The sequence below is a fragment of the Poecilia formosa genome, unplaced genomic scaffold (genome assembly GCF_000485575.1).
Source record: "Poecilia formosa unplaced genomic scaffold, Poecilia_formosa-5.1.2 Scaffold143, whole genome shotgun sequence".
In the NCBI taxonomy this organism is placed as follows: Eukaryota; Metazoa; Chordata; class Actinopteri; order Cyprinodontiformes; family Poeciliidae; genus Poecilia; species Poecilia formosa.
Window position 1 is genome coordinate 1296171 of NW_006800082.1, and position 19758 is coordinate 1315928.

The following is a 19758-nucleotide window of genomic DNA, read 5'->3' on the forward strand; positions in this document are numbered from 1 at the left end:
TTTATCAAAGGAGTTTCTACAGGAGTGTGTCCTTACCACTTGAAGAATGGTCGGGTTGCAACCGATAATGAAGGGCAGACTGCGGAAGCCCTTGATGCGATGGGCGATCCGCACAGGCAACTCCTTGTGAAGGTACTTGGCACTGCTCTGGGATCACACACACACACACACACACACAGTGAGAAGCTGCAGGGCATGAAGGCACTGCGGTTAGATGATTTACTCTCAGCGTGGGTGAAGTGTTTACCAAGATGTGGTGTCCATCAGGAGACTTCCCAGAATACAGGAGGGTCGCTAAGGTCAGCCGCACTGAGGCCTGCAGACACAATCATAAAGGAAGTCAATTAAAATCTGTTTTTCATAAAAAAACAACATGTTTTTTATTTTAATTAAACATGAAAAGCAAAACTTTAAGTAAGAGTGTATTTTGCTTGCATCTATAAGGAACGATTACTGGATAATATAAGCAATCTTATAAACTCGTTCATTGGCTTCAACATCCAATTAAAGTAACTCATTCTAAGTTATTTTGATTTACACAATCGATAATTTTCTAAATACAAATGGGGAAAAGAAAATCCTGAAAGCTCTTGCATAAAATGTGGGACACGCTAAGATAAAACTCTTCAGCAACTGCTCACCAAATTACAGGTTCCTGTGATTACACTCTAAAAGATTAATTATGGCTGACTATAATTTAGGAGAAAATAAAATAAAAATGTTATTGCCTGCAATCCATAAATCATACATCAACTAGGAAAGACGTAATTGACTATTGCCAGGCTGGTAAAATCAAGAGATTATTTAAACAGAAGCGGTGTGACAACATGAAGAAGACTGAAAACCTTACAAAGCAACACATCATATCCCGATCAAATGAAATTCAAGAGCAGGAACAAATTTATTGACATTTATCGGTTTGGAAAGGTTAAAAAACAATTTATTAAGATTTTGGGATGTTAGAGAACAGCAGTGAGGCCCTTCAACACACATGGAGAAAATAGGCAAAAGTACGGAATCTTAACAGCAGAGGCCGACCTACCAAAACTACTCCCACAATTCATCAATAGCTACAGCATGTTTCCATCCAGTTGTAATGCGAATTTTGAGCAAACATTTGAACTGTCGCCAAAAAAGGGAAAAAAAGAAAGGAAAATATGAAATATTTGTGCTTCCATTTACTGGTGTGAAGCAAATCAACCAGACTACGCAAAGTTTCGTCAAATTTTGAAGTTCTGTATGGTTGTAATAAACATGAAGTAGAGGTTGCAAACTAGCACGGACCACATATATCAGAAAAAATGGAGAGTTTTCCCGTGCGAGATTGAAGTTGGGAATTAGATTTTTCTCAAGGTTTCGTGACTCCCATCAACTCCCAGTCTTCAGAAAATTAGCTTTTTCAGAACTTATTCAGCAAATGTGTTTCCATCTCTCCTTTAACATATCAACTCTTTTTCAGAAAAGCCCAAACCCCCTCAAGCAGGCGTAAAAACCTTTTTGCAAAATTATCTTGAATTTTGCCATTTCCATCAACCTTTTCTAATGAGATACTTAAAAACGAACATAACAAACATTGATGGAAGCACCGCTCTTGCACAACGATGTAAGAAACTCAATTAAACTCAAGTTATCACAAATACTTTATAGCAGTTGTTGCTTTCAAGTGCTTCGCAGCAGCAGGGCAGGTTGGTAACAAACTAAACTGCGTCTTGTATTTACTCTGGTTAATTCAGTCAGGCATCAAAATTTGTTTGATCTGACACATTTTGGTGCAACACAAAACCCAAAACGGCAAAAATCTGAAAGGACACAGCGCTGCAAATTTGTAGCAAAAAAGATTTTATCTAGAACAGTTCCCAACCCTGGTCTTCAATGCACACTATCTTGCAAGTTTTAGATGTTTCCCTTCTTCAATATGCCAGATTCAGCTGATTGCAGTTCACTAAACACCTGTCAATTGAGATCACCTAGGGTGAAGCAAAGAAACACCTAAAACACGAAAGGCCTCGAGGACCAGGGTTAGCAAACACTGATCTAGAGAGCAACAAAAAAAAGACAAGTCATGCTACATCTGCTTCCCCCAGAGATTGGATCTCACCTTCATAACAACAAATGAGTCCCAGCAGGCACACCTTACTGACAAACGGTCATGCTGTGTCTCTTTACCTTAATTTGAACCTGAGAAAAAAAATTCTTGGCAAGGTGTAGCAGATGCAAAACTTGTAAGTACAAGTGGAGGACAGTCAGGGGGAACAATCTGACCTAGTTTCTCCTGGTCCGACCACAGCAATGCACATAGCAATTTCAAGCTTTCCCTTTTGTCTGGTGACCAGAGCTTAGCTGGGAACTGCTCTGCAGAATTAATGTCCAGTTAAATGATGAAGTTAAAGTTTGTTCAACTTCACTGTTTAGAAACTGAAGATCTTTAAACTTTCACAGATATTATGTAAAGAATTTAAAGTACACCTGGGGTTTTGTTTTTACACTAAAAAAACACTTTATAACAAGATAATTGGTAAGAGCCTGACTGAAAATGATTGAGTGTAAGGAACTAAAACATCTGAGTTTGCAAAGAACAAAGAGGAAGGAAAAAGTGTTGACAACTGTGAAAAAAAAACTGAGTCTTATGTTAAAAAAAAAGTACATCTATGACTAATAGATGTACTAATCTATCAAACTTGAAGGTGTTTCTGTTAATTAATCCTGAAATTAGTCGGACTACTAATTTACACTTCTATTTTAATCGAAATGAAAATTCAAAGAGGGTCAAAAGGTCAGATTAGCCACCAGAAGCAACAAAGACACTCACTTTCTAGTAATAACTGGGTTATTCAATCTCCGAATTTGAAACCTTAACCTTTCCTCAGCTGATAACGCTGATAACACAAAATTGTTCCACTCTTGTGAGCTTTGCTGGAGTAAAAGATTCGCGCTCTCCACCATTATTCATCAACCATTGGTACTATTAATTAGTAGTAGATCGTTTAGCTAGCTAAACATTTTGTCCTCGCGATGCTGCATTCAAGGACGCGCAGACAACCGAGGAAATCAGAGCGTAACGTAACGGTTCTGATTCTTAATTTAAGATATTTTTTAAATATATTCAATTTGTATGAGTAATATGTATTCCAATTAGAGTACTGTAATTAGGAAACATTGTCGAATCTACTTTTTAAAAATAAAATTTAGCCATACGCTTATTTCATTGTCTAAATCACATTTTTCCTATTTGGCTTTAAGAAGGCGAGGTTGAAGCGCTTAACTACTTATGTAAGCAAATTATTTTATTGTATAACAAAGTACAATAGATGTAGTTTTTGCTTTCAACCTTAACTGATAGTTAAGATAGCAGTCCGAACTAAAAATGATTATTTTATGCATTTCCTCATTCACTGAATGTAGCACCGACGGTGCTATAACGGCTAGCTCTGCTCACCAAGCCCAAGCCAGCTCCAGCCGGCTTGCGCTAACACTCCCTCGCCGCCGCATATCAGCAGGGAGCAAAAAATAATAATAATCCACTCCTCACCTTCTCTGCCGAAACATCGATGGCGGACTGGTTGTAAAAGGAAGTGACAGTCTTCGACCGCTCTCTTGCCAGTTCTGAGACACCCTGTGCTGATGATGTGGACCGGAATCTGTGATTCCCGGTGCCTGACTGCAGCGCCGGTAATGTTTTGGTTGCGGGAGTCAGTAAGAGGCTGCCGATTCTCGGCCTGGCCCTGCCGGTGACACCGCTCAGCATCTCCGCCGCTATGCCTGCCAGTCCCGGTCGCATTTGGAGACGAGCTGTAAGCTCGAACAGGACTGGCCCGTTCCTGGTGCAGAACAACGGAATTCTACAGCTGCTATGAAGCCATTAGGGTTGTGTCGTTGCGCACAAAGGCACGAATCTGATCTCAATACAGTAGACACAGGGTACAGAAAGGCCTCTGTGCTTATTGGTCAGTAGGTCAAAGATGTACGGTAACGACGAGACAGCTCAGCCAATCAGCGAGTCAGTCAGAGGCGGAGCTCAGTATAATCAACGCCCCATTCACAACGGCACATACTGTACTCTGCACGGCATGTAATATGGACAAACAGTAGTATAAACACAATGTCTAAAGCTCCTTCCCACATTTTCTTCTCCCCGTCAGTAAAGCTTGTCATGAATGCTAAGGCCAGTTAGCATTTCTTTGGATGGCGATAGTAGCACAAGGAGGAGCTCACACAAACTAAACCTTCATGTTGTAACTGCAAAGTCACCAGAAATAAAAATGCAAAAATCCAAGCAATTCTCACAGAGAATTTTAAGTTTTAATATTAAGTTTTGAACAGCAATTGAGTCACAGATATTTTCTGCAAACATTTTTAAATCTCAATTTGTGTCTTTTATTTTGACCAAACTATGCATACAATAATAGCAGGTAAAAACTATAAAACTGCTATAAAAAAAGCAAGCTGACATTGTCTTCCAGAGAGCAAATTTGTAACTGTATTAGACGTTCTGAATATGGGGAGCAGCATGCCAACTTCCTGAAGACATTAAGAAGAAGAGGAAGGATGAAGATCTTTGCAGTCTGGATAAAATGTTGATGTTCCAACAGATCACTGAATCATCTTTTGGAAGAAAATTTGAACACCGCCTCTTTTCAGACAGAAGAAAACCTGCTTGAAAGTTGTTGTTAATTAGGTACATTTCGTGTTCCTCAGGACAACACCTCACTCTTCCATATGACCACCAAGTTCTTATCAGTGAGTGCCACCAGGTAGTGAAGCTCTGGGTCCATTGCCACACTGTTGATGGAGGGGCCCTCAATCTGACCTAGGCCTTTCCTCATCAGGGTCGGCCATTCTAGCACCTAGAGAAACAAGAAAACGCATGAGAGCAAATGGAATATCTTAAAATTAGATTTATTCTTCACGTTATTTCTTCTTTTGAAATAAATTAAAATGTTAAAATTGTCTGATGTCAAATATTTGCATTTTCTTAGACATTTATGAAATTCAGTGACTAAGTCCATTAATACCAACAGGTGCAGCTCAATTTAGAATACCATCAAAGCTTCATTAATTTGACTAATTCAGTAAAGACAATTAAGCTTCTTATAAACAGGTAAATTCCACAAAGAGTGATATATTTAAAGTGTTTGTTTCTTTTACTTTTAATTACAGCTCATGAAAACTCATGCCTACTTCAAGTAGTCAGACGTTTATATTAATGGTCATTTCGGCAAAATTATTAACAGAGTTAGCAATACTCAACAACCACAAAACTGACAACATGAACAACATTTTGTCTGTTCCAAAAAAACTCACTTCCTGAAGCGCAAACCGTCTACTTAGGTGTGCAGTAACAAATATGACTCATTATTGGAGATGTACTATGTTGTGGAACATGTTGTGTGTCAGCATGATTGAATCTAGCACTTCAGCATTAGCTTATGCTAATACCACATTAGCATTAGCAGAACAAAAATTTATTATTGGTGCTTTAGGGTTAGCACAACTAAATTTTTAGTTAGCGGTGCCAACCCCTCTAGGTATAAAACTGAGTGAAAGGAAAAAGTGCAGTAGAAAACAGTGCAAAAGCAAAAGGGAAAGCTGCAGTAAAGCTAACTGAAGAGCTCAGGGGCAGATTCACAATGTTTGGAGTGCGGCCAAAGATAAAGACTGGTTACAGCTGTTAATTCTCACTTAGGATCAGGAGAAAAAAGAACTGGACTTTTGCTCAGTGGTCCAAAGTCCTGTTTTCAGATGACAGTGAAGTTTGCATTTCATGGGCATCCCAGTAAAACCACAGACTGACCTCCTCCATGCTAAGCCACATTGTTGCAGTAATTCTTGTAAAAGGAGCTCAGACCAAATATTGACCGTAAAATACCTGGACAAACTGTTCAGTAGATCCATATTTGTTATTATTCATCAGTTTTTTTAGGTTATGGGTTGTAATCTGAGCAATCCAAAATGTGAATAACCATCTGTTTTTGCACATAACATTTAGCAGTCAACAGATGCCTGCAGATGGTTTGTTTACATCCTGCTTGTTTACAAAATGAGTTCTTTCATCATCTGGGTCCAGTTCAGCCCAGCCACCATCTTCTCAGATTTCTGCCACTAGCTTGCATGGCATATCGTTACTTTAAGCACCAACTGTTCTGCCCAAAGCGATGTTTATCCTTCTGACTCTTCTACAGTAATCTATCAAGGTAGACAGAGAGAGAAAGAAGGAAAAAATGGAGTAGAAATGAAATACCTCAGTGGGTGGAATGGTTTCCCCTCTCTGACCGCTGTTCTTCTGGAGGTTGGTGATGTGATAAGTCCATATTTGTCCCTTGTCGTCACCACAAACTATGTAGGCCCGTCCTGAAGACGACACATGCAGGAAGTTAGTGCTTCTGCTACAAACAAACAGCTGGGAACATTAAGCAGCCGGCTCCAAACATCCAGCCAACCAAATAAATCAGGAATGTCAAACTCCAGTCCTCGAGGGCTGATGTCTAACTGTGCATGACAGAAGGTTCTACAGGTTCTACAGCATCCTGCTAATGATTGCATTATGTGACGTCAGACCTGAAGAGCTGGAGAAATCTGAGATGTAGTTTTTGAAGAGGCTTGCCAAAAAAATTAGTTACACATTAAAAACAATCTAACTGGATAGAAAACAAACAGATAAAGACACTCGATGGCAAAGAGAGTGCATGTACTGCGTTATTCAGGGATCCTACACAGTTGAGATGTTAAAATTACATTTTGGACAAACAAATGTATGGATAGCTAGATGGGTATAATCTCTGAGAAAAAGCCTGAGGCCAACAGAACCATTATCTTCAGCCTTTGTTTTCCTCTCCAGATCTCAACTCTAATCAGATTCTGGAGTTTTCCAGTCGGTAGGAACCCAGGAGCGAATAGACGGGTCATCCGGCCAGGTCCAGGAGAACTCACCTGGGCAGGTGTTCAGAGACAGGTAGGGAACGTCGGTGATGGCCCACTGCAGCTCAGCCAGAACCACGGCGCACACCGACCCGCTCCTCTTGTCCGGCCGCTGACTCCTGGTGCCGCTCCAGCTCCACAGGTAAATGGACCCGTGGGTGTGGCTCTTAGAGGCTGGGAGTAGTGCCCCCCATAGGCAGGCGGCAAAAAGAAACAAGAGAAGTCTGTGTTTTAAACTCGGAACCTCAAACCACCAGGATAAAATTTAACAATAAACACCATTTATAGTTGTCTAAGAAGTAATTACTTACATCTTACAGCACCATCATGTGGTCTTTAACCAGAACTGCATCTGATAATAAAGAAATCTAACTTACCCACTACATCGTCAGTGAGAAAACTCAACCCATCGATAGTGTGGTAGTTCTGTTGTTTGTCCTCCATCTTGTAAATGGGGAAAGTTATTTCCGTTTTGTTTGACCTTATAAGAAAAAAACCAACAATAATCAGTGCTGACTGGTCGTCATGGAGATTTGCAACGTGTTTCCTGATTAATCCTAGAACCTCTAAAATTCCTTCACCTTTTCGTGGTGCTGTTGCCTCCCAGCTGTGTGTTGTAGCAGAACAGGCCGTCCTCGCAGGCCGTCAGCAGGTGTGTGTCTGGGGAGGCTGGCGGCAGGCAGATGTGCAGAGGCGTGGTGCCGACCTCCAGCGTCAACAGCTGACTGGAGGGAGGACGAGTAGGGAGTTCAAGAGAAACCCTTAAAAACACCTGGACTGGTTCGGATCTTTCAACACTTTAAATTCAGTTCAAATCATTTTATTTATTGAGTGAAATTAACTCATATCATCCAAGTATTTTCAAATAGTCACTCTGAGAAGAATGAACCTTCAGTAGCAGTTAGACCTCCAACAAATCTAATGAGGCCTCTGACTGAATATTGCTGCTGTATGACAGTCTCAGAGGATATTCCACAGCAACTTGTCCTGGATGACACCATTAGTTGTTGGCAAGCTCTGCTAATCCACCTCATTTGCTTTTCCAGTTCTTCTTTAAATCTCTGTATGGCTGTACACTTGGGGAGATGTTGGAGTAGGGGATATGATCCTTACCTATCCTGATGGATGAGGAAGGATCTCTAATCTGTGGATCTGTTGATGGGAAAATTTGCTACAACCGACCAAGATTTAATCAGTAGCTGTGTTTCCATTCAAATGTGAAGTAAATTTTGAGCAAAGAAGGAAAATGCAAATTTGTCATGTTTCCATCTTCCAGTTCGGAGCGATTCAAACAGGCCACGCTAAGCAAAATTCCTTCAAATGTTAAAGGTACGCATGGCTCTGAACTGGCATACACCTCAGAAAGATGGAGACTCCTCTGTGCGCTGGAGGTTTTGTGCCTCTGGTAAGGTGCAGACCCACCAGTGGATGGGAGCATTCATTATGTCAGAACTTAATCGGCAAATGTGTTTCCATCTCATCTTTACTGCATTAACTCTTTTTCAGAACAGCCTAGAACCACATCAAACAAGCGTGAAAACTTTTTTTGTGATATTGGGAAAGTTATTCCAAATTTGACCCTTTCCATCTACTTTTTCTAATGTAATGCTTCAAAATGCGCATAAAAAACTCATGGAAACACGGTTACAGCCATGTTTCAAAGAGGGAAGGGTTAATTTGGGTTGATTTTCTTGCCATTCTCTGTTTTGGTCTAGGTTTGTGCCAAACTGCAGACAGGAAGTCTTTCTTCTTGCCAGTCTTCTGTAAAATGCCAGCCTCATAGAGTGCATGACTAATAGTTACCGTGTTAACAGATGTGGATCAAATTCATTATGTCCCGTTTCCTTTTCCAACACTACTTTATGTTGATCCATCACATAAAATCCTGAGAAAGTTCCAGAGAAATGGTTTTGGGATAAAAGAACTTCATTCAGTCAAACTTACATGACTTTGAAGTTGCAATGTTTGTCCAGTCCTCCGATATCCCACATGATTATTTTGTTGTCGTAGGAGCCAGCTGTAAGAAAACACAGGCTGAAGTTGGTAAAAGACAAAAATAAATAAAAAAGAGGAACCAAACTGAATGAGGCAGGGCGTTGTTGATAGCTGAGATGTGTGTAAAAATGTACAAAGATCTGAACAGTGAGGCTAGAATGAACATTTATATAAAGATTTGATAAACTCAGAGGAAAAATAAAGTCATGTTCAAATTCCCAAACAAGGCGGGGATGATTTAAAACAGTGGTGTTCAAACTTTGGTGGCCCGCAAAATTCATTAAATTAAAAATGAAAAAATGTTTATTGTGATGGGGTTTTTTTTCTTTTGATTGTACCCACTCAACAACAAACTTCTTTTTTAAAAATAAAATCTGAATATCAAAAAAGATCCAAAACTAAAAAGGGGCTTCAGACTGCTGCCTTTGAAGAAAAACAGACAATTTCCAATTTTTTGGAAAATTCTTGACTTGTGGTGAGGGGCCAAACAAATAATTTCAAGAGCCATAAATGGCCCTTGGAAGTGTGTCTGAAGGGTGCCACACTTCAGACACCCTTGATTGTGCTGTTTATTTATTCTATTCAAGTTTATTTAATCAAGGACAGCCCAATAAAAAAGGTTACATGATAAAACCAAGCAGCTCTTATTTTGTACGAAGGTTTTCTAGCCACAGGCTAATTTGCAAATCCAGCAAAATTAGACATTAAGGATTCCCATTTCACACACCCACACACACACGTACTGAATTACTGTAACTATTAGCAAGAAATACACGAGATGCACATCAGAGAAGACGCATATCAGCCGTTTTTAACTCACCTCGGAATTTTTAATTAACTAGGGAATTAAAAAGTCTAACTCAATGATGATGAAGAGGTGGATGTTAAAACCTTGTTGGATGTTGAACCCAGACAGTCTGGATAGTCATTTTCCTATTTAAACCTTTTCTTCTGCTGATTTAATTTAACTAAAAGTGAGATTGGAGGTGAAAAAAAACACCCTCTTTTGGTCTGAAATGACATGCGGTCAGTAAAAACTCACTGAAGAGGAAGTTTCCCTGCCGGTGGTTGAAGCGGAGCACCGACAGCGACTTCCGGCTGGCTCTGAACTCGCCGTACGCTATGTTGTTCCTGGGGTAGATCAGCTTGACGAGTCCTCTCTTTCCGCCGGCGGCGAGGATACTGCAGGGCTGAGACGGAGCGCTGATACCTCTGGACATCAACACAGTGGTCCAGGCCAGGGAGAAGAACTCCTGTCGTCAGGGGCGACAAGCATGAAGATAATTCACAGTTTTTTTATTCAATTTTTTTAATTTTTTAATCAGGTTGGAGTTGGACAAATACATCAGTAACAATATTTATCGCTATAGACACATGATCAATATCCATAGATAACATGTCTGATAGGATATTCAATCATTTCACTGAACTCCAATCCAGAACCACACAGCATTGTGGGGGATGTAGGCAGAGGAAAGGATTTATCCGCTCAACCTCTCATGGCCACCTAAGTGAGTTTGGTGATATCAACTAGCTCACTCATTCGTTGGTTACTTAGCAACAACCTGCGGGTAACAAGCAGTTTCAAGTTCCTCTCAATTTTGGTTACCTAGTAACAACCTGCTGAATAACTTGCACAGCAGCAGTTTAAGGTTTTGCCACTGTGCCTCACATCTGCTTAAAACACTAAACAATGGAGTGAAATGAAAACTGTGGATAAAACAGAAAGGTTTGGCAGTATTTCAGATATTAAAACAATAATAATTATCGATATTGACAGACACGAAACACCTATATAGTGGTACATTTTCAGCCATATCCTCCAGCCCTGATGAGAGTAGAATGATTACAGACTTAATTTTCTTAAGTCAATGGAAAGTGTTAAGTATTCGTCTTTTTACAACCAGGTTTTTATAAGTAGAACCTTGTCTGTCCAGAGCCTTTTTTTGAAAAGCCATCTTTGCTGCACCAATTTTTTTTAATGAAGTTAAAGAAGCTTTTTCAAAACTCCTGCTTTTGAGGAAAAGACTGAGGAAAAGGTTGTTCAACCAAGTCTTAAGGAATTTCAAAATTACATACTTTTAACACAGCAAATATGCAGAATTGTTTTCTTTAGGAAGTTTTGGATCTACAATGAACAAAACCCATTTTCTACAAAAAAAAACAAACAAAATAAATTATTTATTTTGTTAAACGTACCTCTCCTGGAACTTTATACTTTTTCATCACCTTCCCCATTTCACAGTCGATCACACAAACCGAGTCTCCTCCACATGTTGCCACCAATCGGCTTCCTGCTGTCGACGTAGGAAAAGTGAATTCAGTCGCTCCATTTTTAATATTTCTTATACCCTGTTTTGTCTAGAAAAATATCAGGGGAAAAAAAAAAGAGGAGGTACCACTGGACTCTGACTGCGGCTGGAAGGCGCAGGCCCACAGCTGGGTGGAGAAGTCATCTGAGCTGTCCTGTTTACTGTGGCACTGCAGAGCATGGAGCGGCTTCAGAGAGACCGGCTACAGGCGGAGAAAAGAGCGGAAATCAGAAACGTTCAAACACAAAGGAAACACTTGAAGCTGCAATAAAACATTAGCTTTGTCATAAAATAAACATCAACAGGTTAACTATCTTTGCAATCTGCACCAAGATGTCACTCTGACCACACTGACCCCCTACTGTGGGATATGGTGGGAGCAGCATCATGATATGGGGATGCCTATTTTCAGAAGGGACTGGGAAGCTGGTCGGAGTTTATGGAAAAACCTGTAGTTTATTATGTTGTAGTTCAACAAAAAAAAACAGAGAGTGGAGTGTCTCTGTTCTTACATTACCTTTGTTTTGCTGCAAGCCTTTATGATGGGCAGCACATGAGCGTTTCTGTGCAGCTGTGCAGCCTTTGCTTCCTTTCTGCTCAGGTTTTCTTTCTTCTCCACCTCTTTGACCTGTTGGACCTTGGCGCTCCTCCTGGGCGTCTCTGCCTTCGTCTCTGTCTTGCTGGGGGTTGAGGGACCCCGGTTCGGCTTCAGGGGACTCATCCTGCTCTGGGTACCTGCCAGTGGTTTGAGGCGGAGGCTGAATTTGCGAGGACTGCTTTCAGCGGGTGATTCAGGGAGGTCGGCACGCAGCTTTTTGCGGGGTGTCAGGCTGATGGAGGCGTCTGCTGCTGTATCCGTCTGTTTCCTCTTAGGACTTGTTTCCTTATCAGGTCCGTCTGTTACCTCAGATACATCCTGAGGTAAACAAATCCAGTATGAAGTTTGAAATGCAGCATTAAAGCAGCTAGATCTGATAAAGAACGAGCATTAATGCAGTTCTTACGGTGTCGTTGTTATTCTCAGTGTGAGCTTCATCGTCCGAGTCCTCCTTTGGTTCCGCCAGAGAGCGCAGATACTCCTTAGCCAGAATCTCCACCTGGAGATCACAACATGCGGTAAAATGACCGTCATGGCTGCAGAAAGTGTAAACCGTTCAGAACTTACCCTCCATTTGGTGAAATCAGCCACAGAAGTGGGGCCAAATTTAACTTGCTGACGAGCGGCGCTCACAAAGTTCTTTTCGAGGGAAGACAGTTTCTCAGCAGAGACGGGATCCGGGAGACTGAAGCTCCTCTCCCAAACAGCAATCATCTAAAAAGAGTTAAAAGCAGCACGTAGTGCAAAAGGAACCAGACTGCAGATGCACATGGGCCCAATGATTACTGCTGTAGGCCAGTTGTTAGCTTTTCTCCCTTAGCAACAGTTCACTTCTACTCATCGCCACATAGTTTGGTTTGTTTATGGAGGAATTTTACTGCCAAAAGTTAAGAGCTTTCATTTACAATTATAAAGCATGATTTCATATCTTTGAAAAACTTCAGCTCTTTTTTAGATCTTTGTTTTCATGCAAATAAACTTTTTCTCTGCACCAATCACAGCTGTTTAAGATGACATCGGCAGATATTATTCATTTTGCAATTACACCAATTTCTCTGGTGCTTTTGAGTTTTAACAATATATGTGTTTGTTCCCAAATGAGGGTTAAGGACAATCTGTTGTCTAAGACTATCTTACATGAAGCTACTTGGTACATATGTCCCATTATGTACAATTATTGTTTTCTTTTTGTGACTCTGTCATTTCCTTCTCATTATTATTTGAATTATTCATGCTTCCCCAGGCTAATTTTCTGTTGTTATGTAAACAATTTTGTGTCTTGTTGTTGTTCATTATTAGGAATAAAGTTTTTGAAAAATAAAATACAGCTTAGAATTTGATCAGTCACCATTGTGAGTTTTTAAAAATGACAGGTTTGATTTTTGCTCTTGTGGATGTCCAGATAGAAAACCACTAAATTGACAAAAACAAATGATTATTGTTTCATAAACATGTCATTACTTCTTGACAATTGCAACAATAAGATTGGTTGTGGTAGATTTCTCTGTCTAATAAATAAAATCATCATTATTTAAAAACAGAAAAAAATATGTTTCATTTATGCCAATGAATATTTCCCTACATTAATACATCATTTTCATACCCTGGTCCTCAGGTTGTCGCTGTAAACGTATCTCAAATGGTTGGCAGTAGCAGTGACATCCTTGCTGTTGTAAATCCGCAGATTGGGCAGCAACACAAACAGCTTGTAATTATCACTCACCTAAAACACAAGAGCAAGCAAAATTAAAACAAAGCTAACCAACTTTACACACAACAAGGTCACATTTTATTCCTTTAAAATCAAATTTCTAACTGTTTATTTGTAGTTTCCTTCAGCAGCGTAAACGTTAATTAAAATCTAAATTAGGGATGCACAACGTGTCTGCATGAATATCAGTATCGGCCATTTCAACATGATATTAACAACCAATGTTTATTTTCATCCAGTTATCATTACATATTGAGCGTATATATTAAGGAAGTGAATTATGCTCATGGAGAGGCCCAGTCAGTCTCCACACAAAATTTTGAGCTGCCCAGACACATAAAAGGATTTAGAAGGTTTCTGGGTCAAAATCCTTCCTAAGATCTGGGCAAATCTGCTGACCAACAAAGTTTTTTGAATACATTTTGAAACTGAAAATAAATTAAAAAAAAATTGAAATATTGAAACAAAAGTAATAAAAAAATCTTAAACTTAAATATAACGTTTGACCTGAAAACAGAAATTTAAACTCAGAAACATTTTAGAAACTATTTTTAAGATTCAAGGTTTTCTTTTAAATTTCAGTTTAAAATCTTTTTTTCCAGTTTCAAACATTTTATCACATTTTATGGCCTCAATTTCGGTCCATATATTTCTCTTAGTTTCAAGTAATGTTTTGCTGGGGTATAAAGTACTAAATATTCTCAATGACGTGCTAAATAATTTGTAACTTTTATGAAATGAGTTTTGGTTGATAAAGTGATGAAGAATCAAGTCTCATCAGTAAAAACAGTGAGCCATCTGAAAGTTAAGCAGCTGCATTTACACCCCTTCTCACCCGCTGATCTTCCAGATGTGCAACTACTGAGCTGAATGGAAAACATCTGCAAGAAGCTAAAAGTTAATTCTGCGTACACTTGCTCTGTCAGTGTAAAAAAACAATACATCAAAGAAGTAACTAGTATTTTATTAAATGTGCCTTTCAGTTACATTACAGAACCAAAGAAAATCCTTTGAACGTGACAGAAAGCTTACAGTGATATAAAGGTTGTCATCCATCTTGAGCTCTTCCAGAGCCCTGAGGGACTCCAGGGTGGTGACGTCCTCCATCTGGTTATCGCTCAGGTCCAGGTACCGGAGCGCAGGCAGCTCCAAACGCCTAGGGAACTCCTGCAGCCTGTTTCCAGACAGATCCCAACGCTCCAACGACTTCAGGCATGACAACAGCTTCACAGGAAGGTCCTCAAGCTTCAGCGCCATCTTAGACAGACTGAAAAAAAAAATAAATGATACGATTAAATTGGTGTTTCCACAGAGATATAGACTCTACAATCTTGCATAAGTCCCTTTTGCTTTACTTGGTTAAAGTTACATTCTTCAACATGTACATGCAAACAACGCTTAGAGTTTAGTAGAGGCCAGTTAGTTTTTCAAGTGTGTATACATCTTTCAATAAAAGAAGTGGACCCAAAACAAAGCCTTGGGGTACCCCACATGTAGCAGTTTATTCATACACTGAAGTCTCTGATAGAAAGGGAAGATGCTCCACAGCTACAGTTTTGAAGGAACATTAAAGCTGCTAAAATGAGGGAATAAAGTTGTAGAGAATCAGCAAGTTGCTCTTTAATTTACTCTGTTCCTCCATGATTGTTTCATCCTCATTTACAATACAACAATACTGTTCCCATGTTTCAAACTCTGCTGCACTCAGAAGGTAGGTTTGCAAGTCAATGAATAACATTGAGATTCTTTGAGTGCAGCTTCACTTTCTATCTAAACATCTGGATAAAGTGAGGACACAGTGGTAAATTAATATAAGAACATGCAAAAATTGAAAATGTTACTCACTTCAGAGTTTTGATCTGTTCCAACTTGTTGGTTTTTGGAGACCCTTTCTCCAGCAGAAGCTTCTCTGTAATTTTCTCCATCGTTAATCTGCAGGAACAGTTAGATTTTAGAAATGAAGACAGTCAGATTTAAAGAACAGGCTTTACATAGCACCTGCTTCTAGATTTATATTTGTATAAATAGCTTAGTCTACGGTTAAAGAGATCATGCATATATAAAAAACAACAATAGAGCTTTGATGTTTCACTGAAGATTCCAGTATTAAATAGTAATAATACACTTTCATCAACATTGCGCTACCTTTGAGATGAATACAGATAAGAGCAGAAAAGTACAGTGGCTAAACTTAAAAGCCTGGTTGGTAAGTATTTTACAAATACCAAATTTAACCGCGTTGGAAACGCAAACTGCTAAGTTTCTTTTCTAATTTAACCTTAATAACGACAAAAAAAAACATGTAGTTATGCTTCATGCTGCTGTCTTTTATAAATAAATTCCAGGATAACAAATGTCTTAATAACTTCCAAAGATTTATAGATTAATTTACTTACAACAACTCACCCAAGTTCTGTTTCACTCCGCACCACTACGGGAACTGAGCTTCCCGGGGAAACTGCGTCTACATCCGGTGGGCGTGGCTTGAACGAAGAACGCCCGGGATGTTTTTTTCCCCTCTATCTTGACTGCAAGGAATGTGAAGCATTCACGACAAATTACATTTCAGTAAATGTGTGACCTAGATAAATACAATATAATATGTTTTATTTCTGCTTCTTGTTGTAAAAAAATAAAAAAATAAATAAATCTTATTTGTTATTCATATTTACCCCCAATTTTTCAAAGTTTTCTCGTTCAAAGTACTTAGTATAGCAAAATATCAAGGGATCCAAAATTCTACCAATGATTGATTTCCTGTTAATTATTAATTAGATTAATTAATTTCATAATTCCATGTTCATTAAATAAAATGTGTGTCCTGTCACTCTTAATCTTTAAAAATACTTTTCCCTTTTTAACTGCCCCCTTTCTCTGAACTCTTAATGTAAAATTGATTTAAGTCAAAACCTTGAACCTGAGAATTAATTATATTTATTTATATCTTAAATTTCTTAATCTCTTAAAGTCCTAGAATTTTTGTTTTTGTTTTAATTATGCTTCTAAATTTCTGGGGGATGGTAATTTAATTTAATTTAATTTAATTTAATTTAATTTAGCTCTTAAAATATTTTACATTCAGTAGGGGGCGCGCCTTCTGTTTCGCTGTGGCTCGTGAGTTCCTAATAAACGAAGAAGAAGAAGCACTAGCACAATGATGGCGCCTGATATCAACAATGATGGTGTTTCTTCATGCGGCTGTAAAGGCATCCGACGATGTCTCGTATGTGAAAAGTTCAAAGGGAAAACTCAGACGGAGACAAGGGAACCGGAGGTACAAAATATCAACCATAATTTAGCTTATTCTAATAAATAAACAATATTGACAACAAGTTACGGAAGCCTTCTCAGGACATTGCGTCTTTAATCAAAATGTTTACTGTGCTAAAACGTGTGCATTGTCTCTGTTTTATGTTACTAATGTCCCGCATGTCTCACTTTCTGAATACAAACAGAATGTTGCTGATAGATTTAATTCAATCAATTAATCCCATGGTGAATTAAAACAAACTCGGGATTTTCCATTTGCATGATTGATGAGTTGCTCTCTCTTTAGAGAGATAGATTTAATAGATTTAATTCAATCAATTAATCCCATGATAAATTAAAACAAACTCGGCAATTCCCATTTGCATGACTGATGGATTGCTCTTTCTTTCCACCAGACTGACAAAAGTCTTCAATGTGGCGCTTTCTGAAGGACAGTTTTGTTCAGAGACTTCCTAACTCATTTTATTTGTCGTTTCTGTTGTTTTGTTTATTTGTTTTGGATATTTAAAATGTCTTCAGGTTCCAATGTTAAATGTTCGTTAGAAATGAAAGTATATTGATCTTTGAGAGAGCGAACTTACATTATTATTCCATTACCATTATATTATTATTTGAAAATGGTCCCAAACAACATTATCGTTTATTCTTCTGTGGTAATTTATTATGTAGCAAAATGTGTTATTGTGACAAGTCTAGTAGAAAAGTTCAAGGTTTTAACTATGTCTTTGGAATTTTTATTTGTTACAAAATAATATTCACTTTTCAAACGCTGCTATTACATCTATTACACCATAGTTTTAGTAATAAATGTGTAGTTAATAGTGAACGGGGATGTGTGCATTGTAACTTTTGCACTCACTGGCAGAAATGTTCATGTAACTATACTGAATTAATTTAAAACCAAAAAATAAAAAAGATTTTAAAGTCTTCCTTTGGTAAAGGAGGAAAAACAACAGCTTTAACTTTATTGTTTTGTTTTTTGGGAAGAAGACTGTGCACCATTTTCTCTATGATGCTGAAACAAAACTCGCTGTCTGCAAAGATGGAGATGGAGAAGGTGCATCTTTTCCTTTTCCCGGTGTCTTCCTGTGGGAGAACTTCATATCTGAGGAAGAGGAGAAGGAGCTGATTGGCTCCATGGATCAGGATGTTTGGAATCCATCACAGTCTGGTCGAAGGAAACAGGTTATACTCCACATTTTCTAGCCCCAAATCTATGAACCACTGTTGATTTGTCAATGAAGCCAATCAAACTGTTGTATGATTGCAGGACTATGGTCCAAAGGTGAACTTCAAGAAAAAGAAAGTGCGTCTAGCTAACTTCAATGGACTCCCTGGTTTGAGCCAGAAACTGGTGCTGCGGATGCAACAGGAGCCAAACCTGCAGGGCTTCCAACCGGTGGAGCAGTGTAACCTGGACTACCACCCTCAGCGAGGCTCCGCCATCGATTCGCACCTAGACGACTCGTGGCTGTGGGGTGAAAGGCTTGTCACGGTCAACATGCTCTCAGAGACTGTGCTCACCATGTCTCTGGAGGAGGGCCTGCCAGAGCGCGGGCTGGTGGGGGGGATCCACGTGGCCGTACGGCTTCCCAGGAGGTGTTTGGTGGCACTGTACGGGGAGGCGAGGCACAGATGGAAACACGCCATTCACAGAGAAGACATTCAGGAGCGCAGAGTCTGCAGCACCTACAGAGAGCTGTCTGCAGAGTTCCTGCCTGCAGGGCGGCAGGCGGAGCTGGGAGCCAAACTGCTTGATATCGCTTTGACGTTCAGAGGAACTCCTGTATAAACGCATCAGACCGATAAAGAGAAAACTCAACACGTCTTTAGTGTCCTTGACTGAAGTGAATGCTTGTAGTCTTTTGCTCAGCCATTTAGCAAAACAAGGCAAAACAGCTTTGATATTCCAAAGACTGTTGTGAAGCAATGTTTTATATGGTTTTTTTTTAATTCAAACTTTCACAACAGTTTATCCAAATCTTTGCGCCTGTGTTCTTAAAATAAAGTATTTTCTTTCAGTTTGTTTATGATGACGGTGATGGAGAAAAACTGTCCATCAAATTGCTACAAAATTGTTTTATTTCTACAACTTCCACCAGATGGCGACAGAGTGCACGTTTAATCTTCATAGTGGAGAACGAAGTGATTGTATTAATTTCTGTAAGACATCAAAAGGATAAACCATTATATAGTTTACATTAGATTTTTATATACCAGAATAAATTAACTTTTATCAGATGAGTATCAAACTTTATTTGTAAACGTTGATCTTGTATTATGTAATGTGATATATTTTGTTTGTTTTTTCTATGTATTCATAATGTGATCAAGAATTTTACGTGATATTTTTAATAATAAATTGTTGCTTAGAATAAAAGAACATCTATTTTACTTAACATTTACTATATACCATAATAAATTGTGATATATAACACAGTGAAATATAAAAATGTGTATTTGTAATTTAAATATTTTATTAACTTTTTCATACAAGGAATTTAAATATAAAATATGTACATTAAATAAATTACTTTATAATAAATTAATTTAATGAAAAGATGACCGACAAGTCAACCAATTATATTTTTTTATAAATTGGATTTTCAGTCTTCAGAGAGTCTCAAAGTAAACAGAAGTTTCCTTGCCTGGATCAGGTTTTTGGCAGACAGGCGACAGTAGATCTGCAGTAAGAACACCGATTGTTAAACACAAGTTTTCCACAGGAATATGTTATTTCTAATACATTCAAATGCTCACTCGGCCCACAGATAATCCTTCAAAGTTTGTTTTCTGTTTACGACCTTGTCATCTGTTTTGACAGCTGTGAAACAGTTTAAAAAGGCCAGGCCGATGTTCTCTGGTAGAAACTTGCTTTCTACCAGAGAAAGCAAGTTTCTTGTTGATTTCTTGTTGATTTGTTGATTGTTGATTTTTGATCAACAAATATTTTGTTG

At 38.7% G+C, this 19758-nt stretch overlaps 3 protein-coding genes across 8 annotated transcripts in view; 1 reads left to right on the plus strand and 2 right to left on the minus strand.

The window, feature by feature from the left end:
* The window catches only part of bckdk (branched chain ketoacid dehydrogenase kinase), a 17159-nt gene extending 13224 nt beyond the window's left edge, over positions 1–3935 (minus strand). The window contains exons 1-3 of the mRNA XM_007562982.2: positions 3530–3935; positions 248–316; positions 37–147 (exon numbers count right to left, since the gene is read on the minus strand). Coding sequence (XP_007563044.1) covers positions 37–147; positions 248–316; positions 3530–3778 — 429 coding nt within the window. The 5' untranslated portion in view covers positions 3779–3935. The remainder of the gene's footprint in view (positions 1–36; positions 148–247; positions 317–3529) is intronic.
* Positions 1–16020, minus strand: part of lrwd1 (leucine-rich repeats and WD repeat domain containing 1) — a 25429-nt gene extending 9409 nt beyond the window's left edge. For 2 of the 5 annotated variants that reach the window (XR_001663474.1, XR_001663475.1), the window contains exons 1-16: positions 15928–16020; positions 15377–15463; positions 14564–14798; positions 13424–13543; positions 12388–12534; positions 12227–12319; positions 11740–12138; positions 11310–11424; positions 11110–11207; positions 9953–10163; positions 8860–8932; positions 7497–7640; positions 7293–7396; positions 6928–7089; positions 6239–6348; positions 4626–4844 (exon numbers count right to left, since the gene is read on the minus strand). Coding sequence is in view for 3 of the 5 variants with exons in the window: in XM_007562983.2 (XP_007563045.1) it covers positions 4692–4844; positions 6239–6348; positions 6928–7089; positions 7293–7396; positions 7497–7640; positions 8860–8932; positions 9953–10163; positions 11110–11207; positions 11310–11424; positions 11740–12138; positions 12227–12319; positions 12388–12534; positions 13424–13543; positions 14564–14798; positions 15377–15456 (2244 nt within the window). In the remaining 2 variants the exon portion in view is untranslated. Of the gene's footprint in view, positions 1–4280; positions 4845–6238; positions 6349–6927; positions 7090–7292; positions 7397–7496; positions 7641–8859; positions 8933–9952; positions 10164–11109; positions 11208–11309; positions 11425–11739; positions 12139–12226; positions 12320–12387; positions 12535–13423; positions 13544–14563; positions 14799–15376; positions 15464–15927 lie in introns of those variants that run through there. The other 3 variants (XM_007562983.2, XM_016676915.1, XM_016676914.1) reach the window with 3 other exon arrangements.
* Positions 16021–16648: 628 nt separating this feature from the next.
* Positions 16649–19176, plus strand: alkbh4 (alkB homolog 4, lysine demthylase). 2 transcript variants are annotated; one of them, XM_007562987.2, is made up of 3 exons: positions 16649–16805; positions 17789–17986; positions 18072–19176. In XM_007562987.2, exons 1-3 carry the CDS (start codon positions 16686–16688, stop codon positions 18591–18593), a joined length of 840 nt encoding a protein of 279 aa, XP_007563049.1. In that variant the 5' UTR covers positions 16649–16685; the 3' UTR covers positions 18594–19176. The 2 variants fall into 2 exon arrangements, with proteins under 2 accessions (XP_007563049.1, XP_007563050.1); XM_007562988.2 differs by having other exon boundaries at positions 17792–17986.
* The last annotated feature ends 582 nt before the right edge of the window (positions 19177–19758 follow it).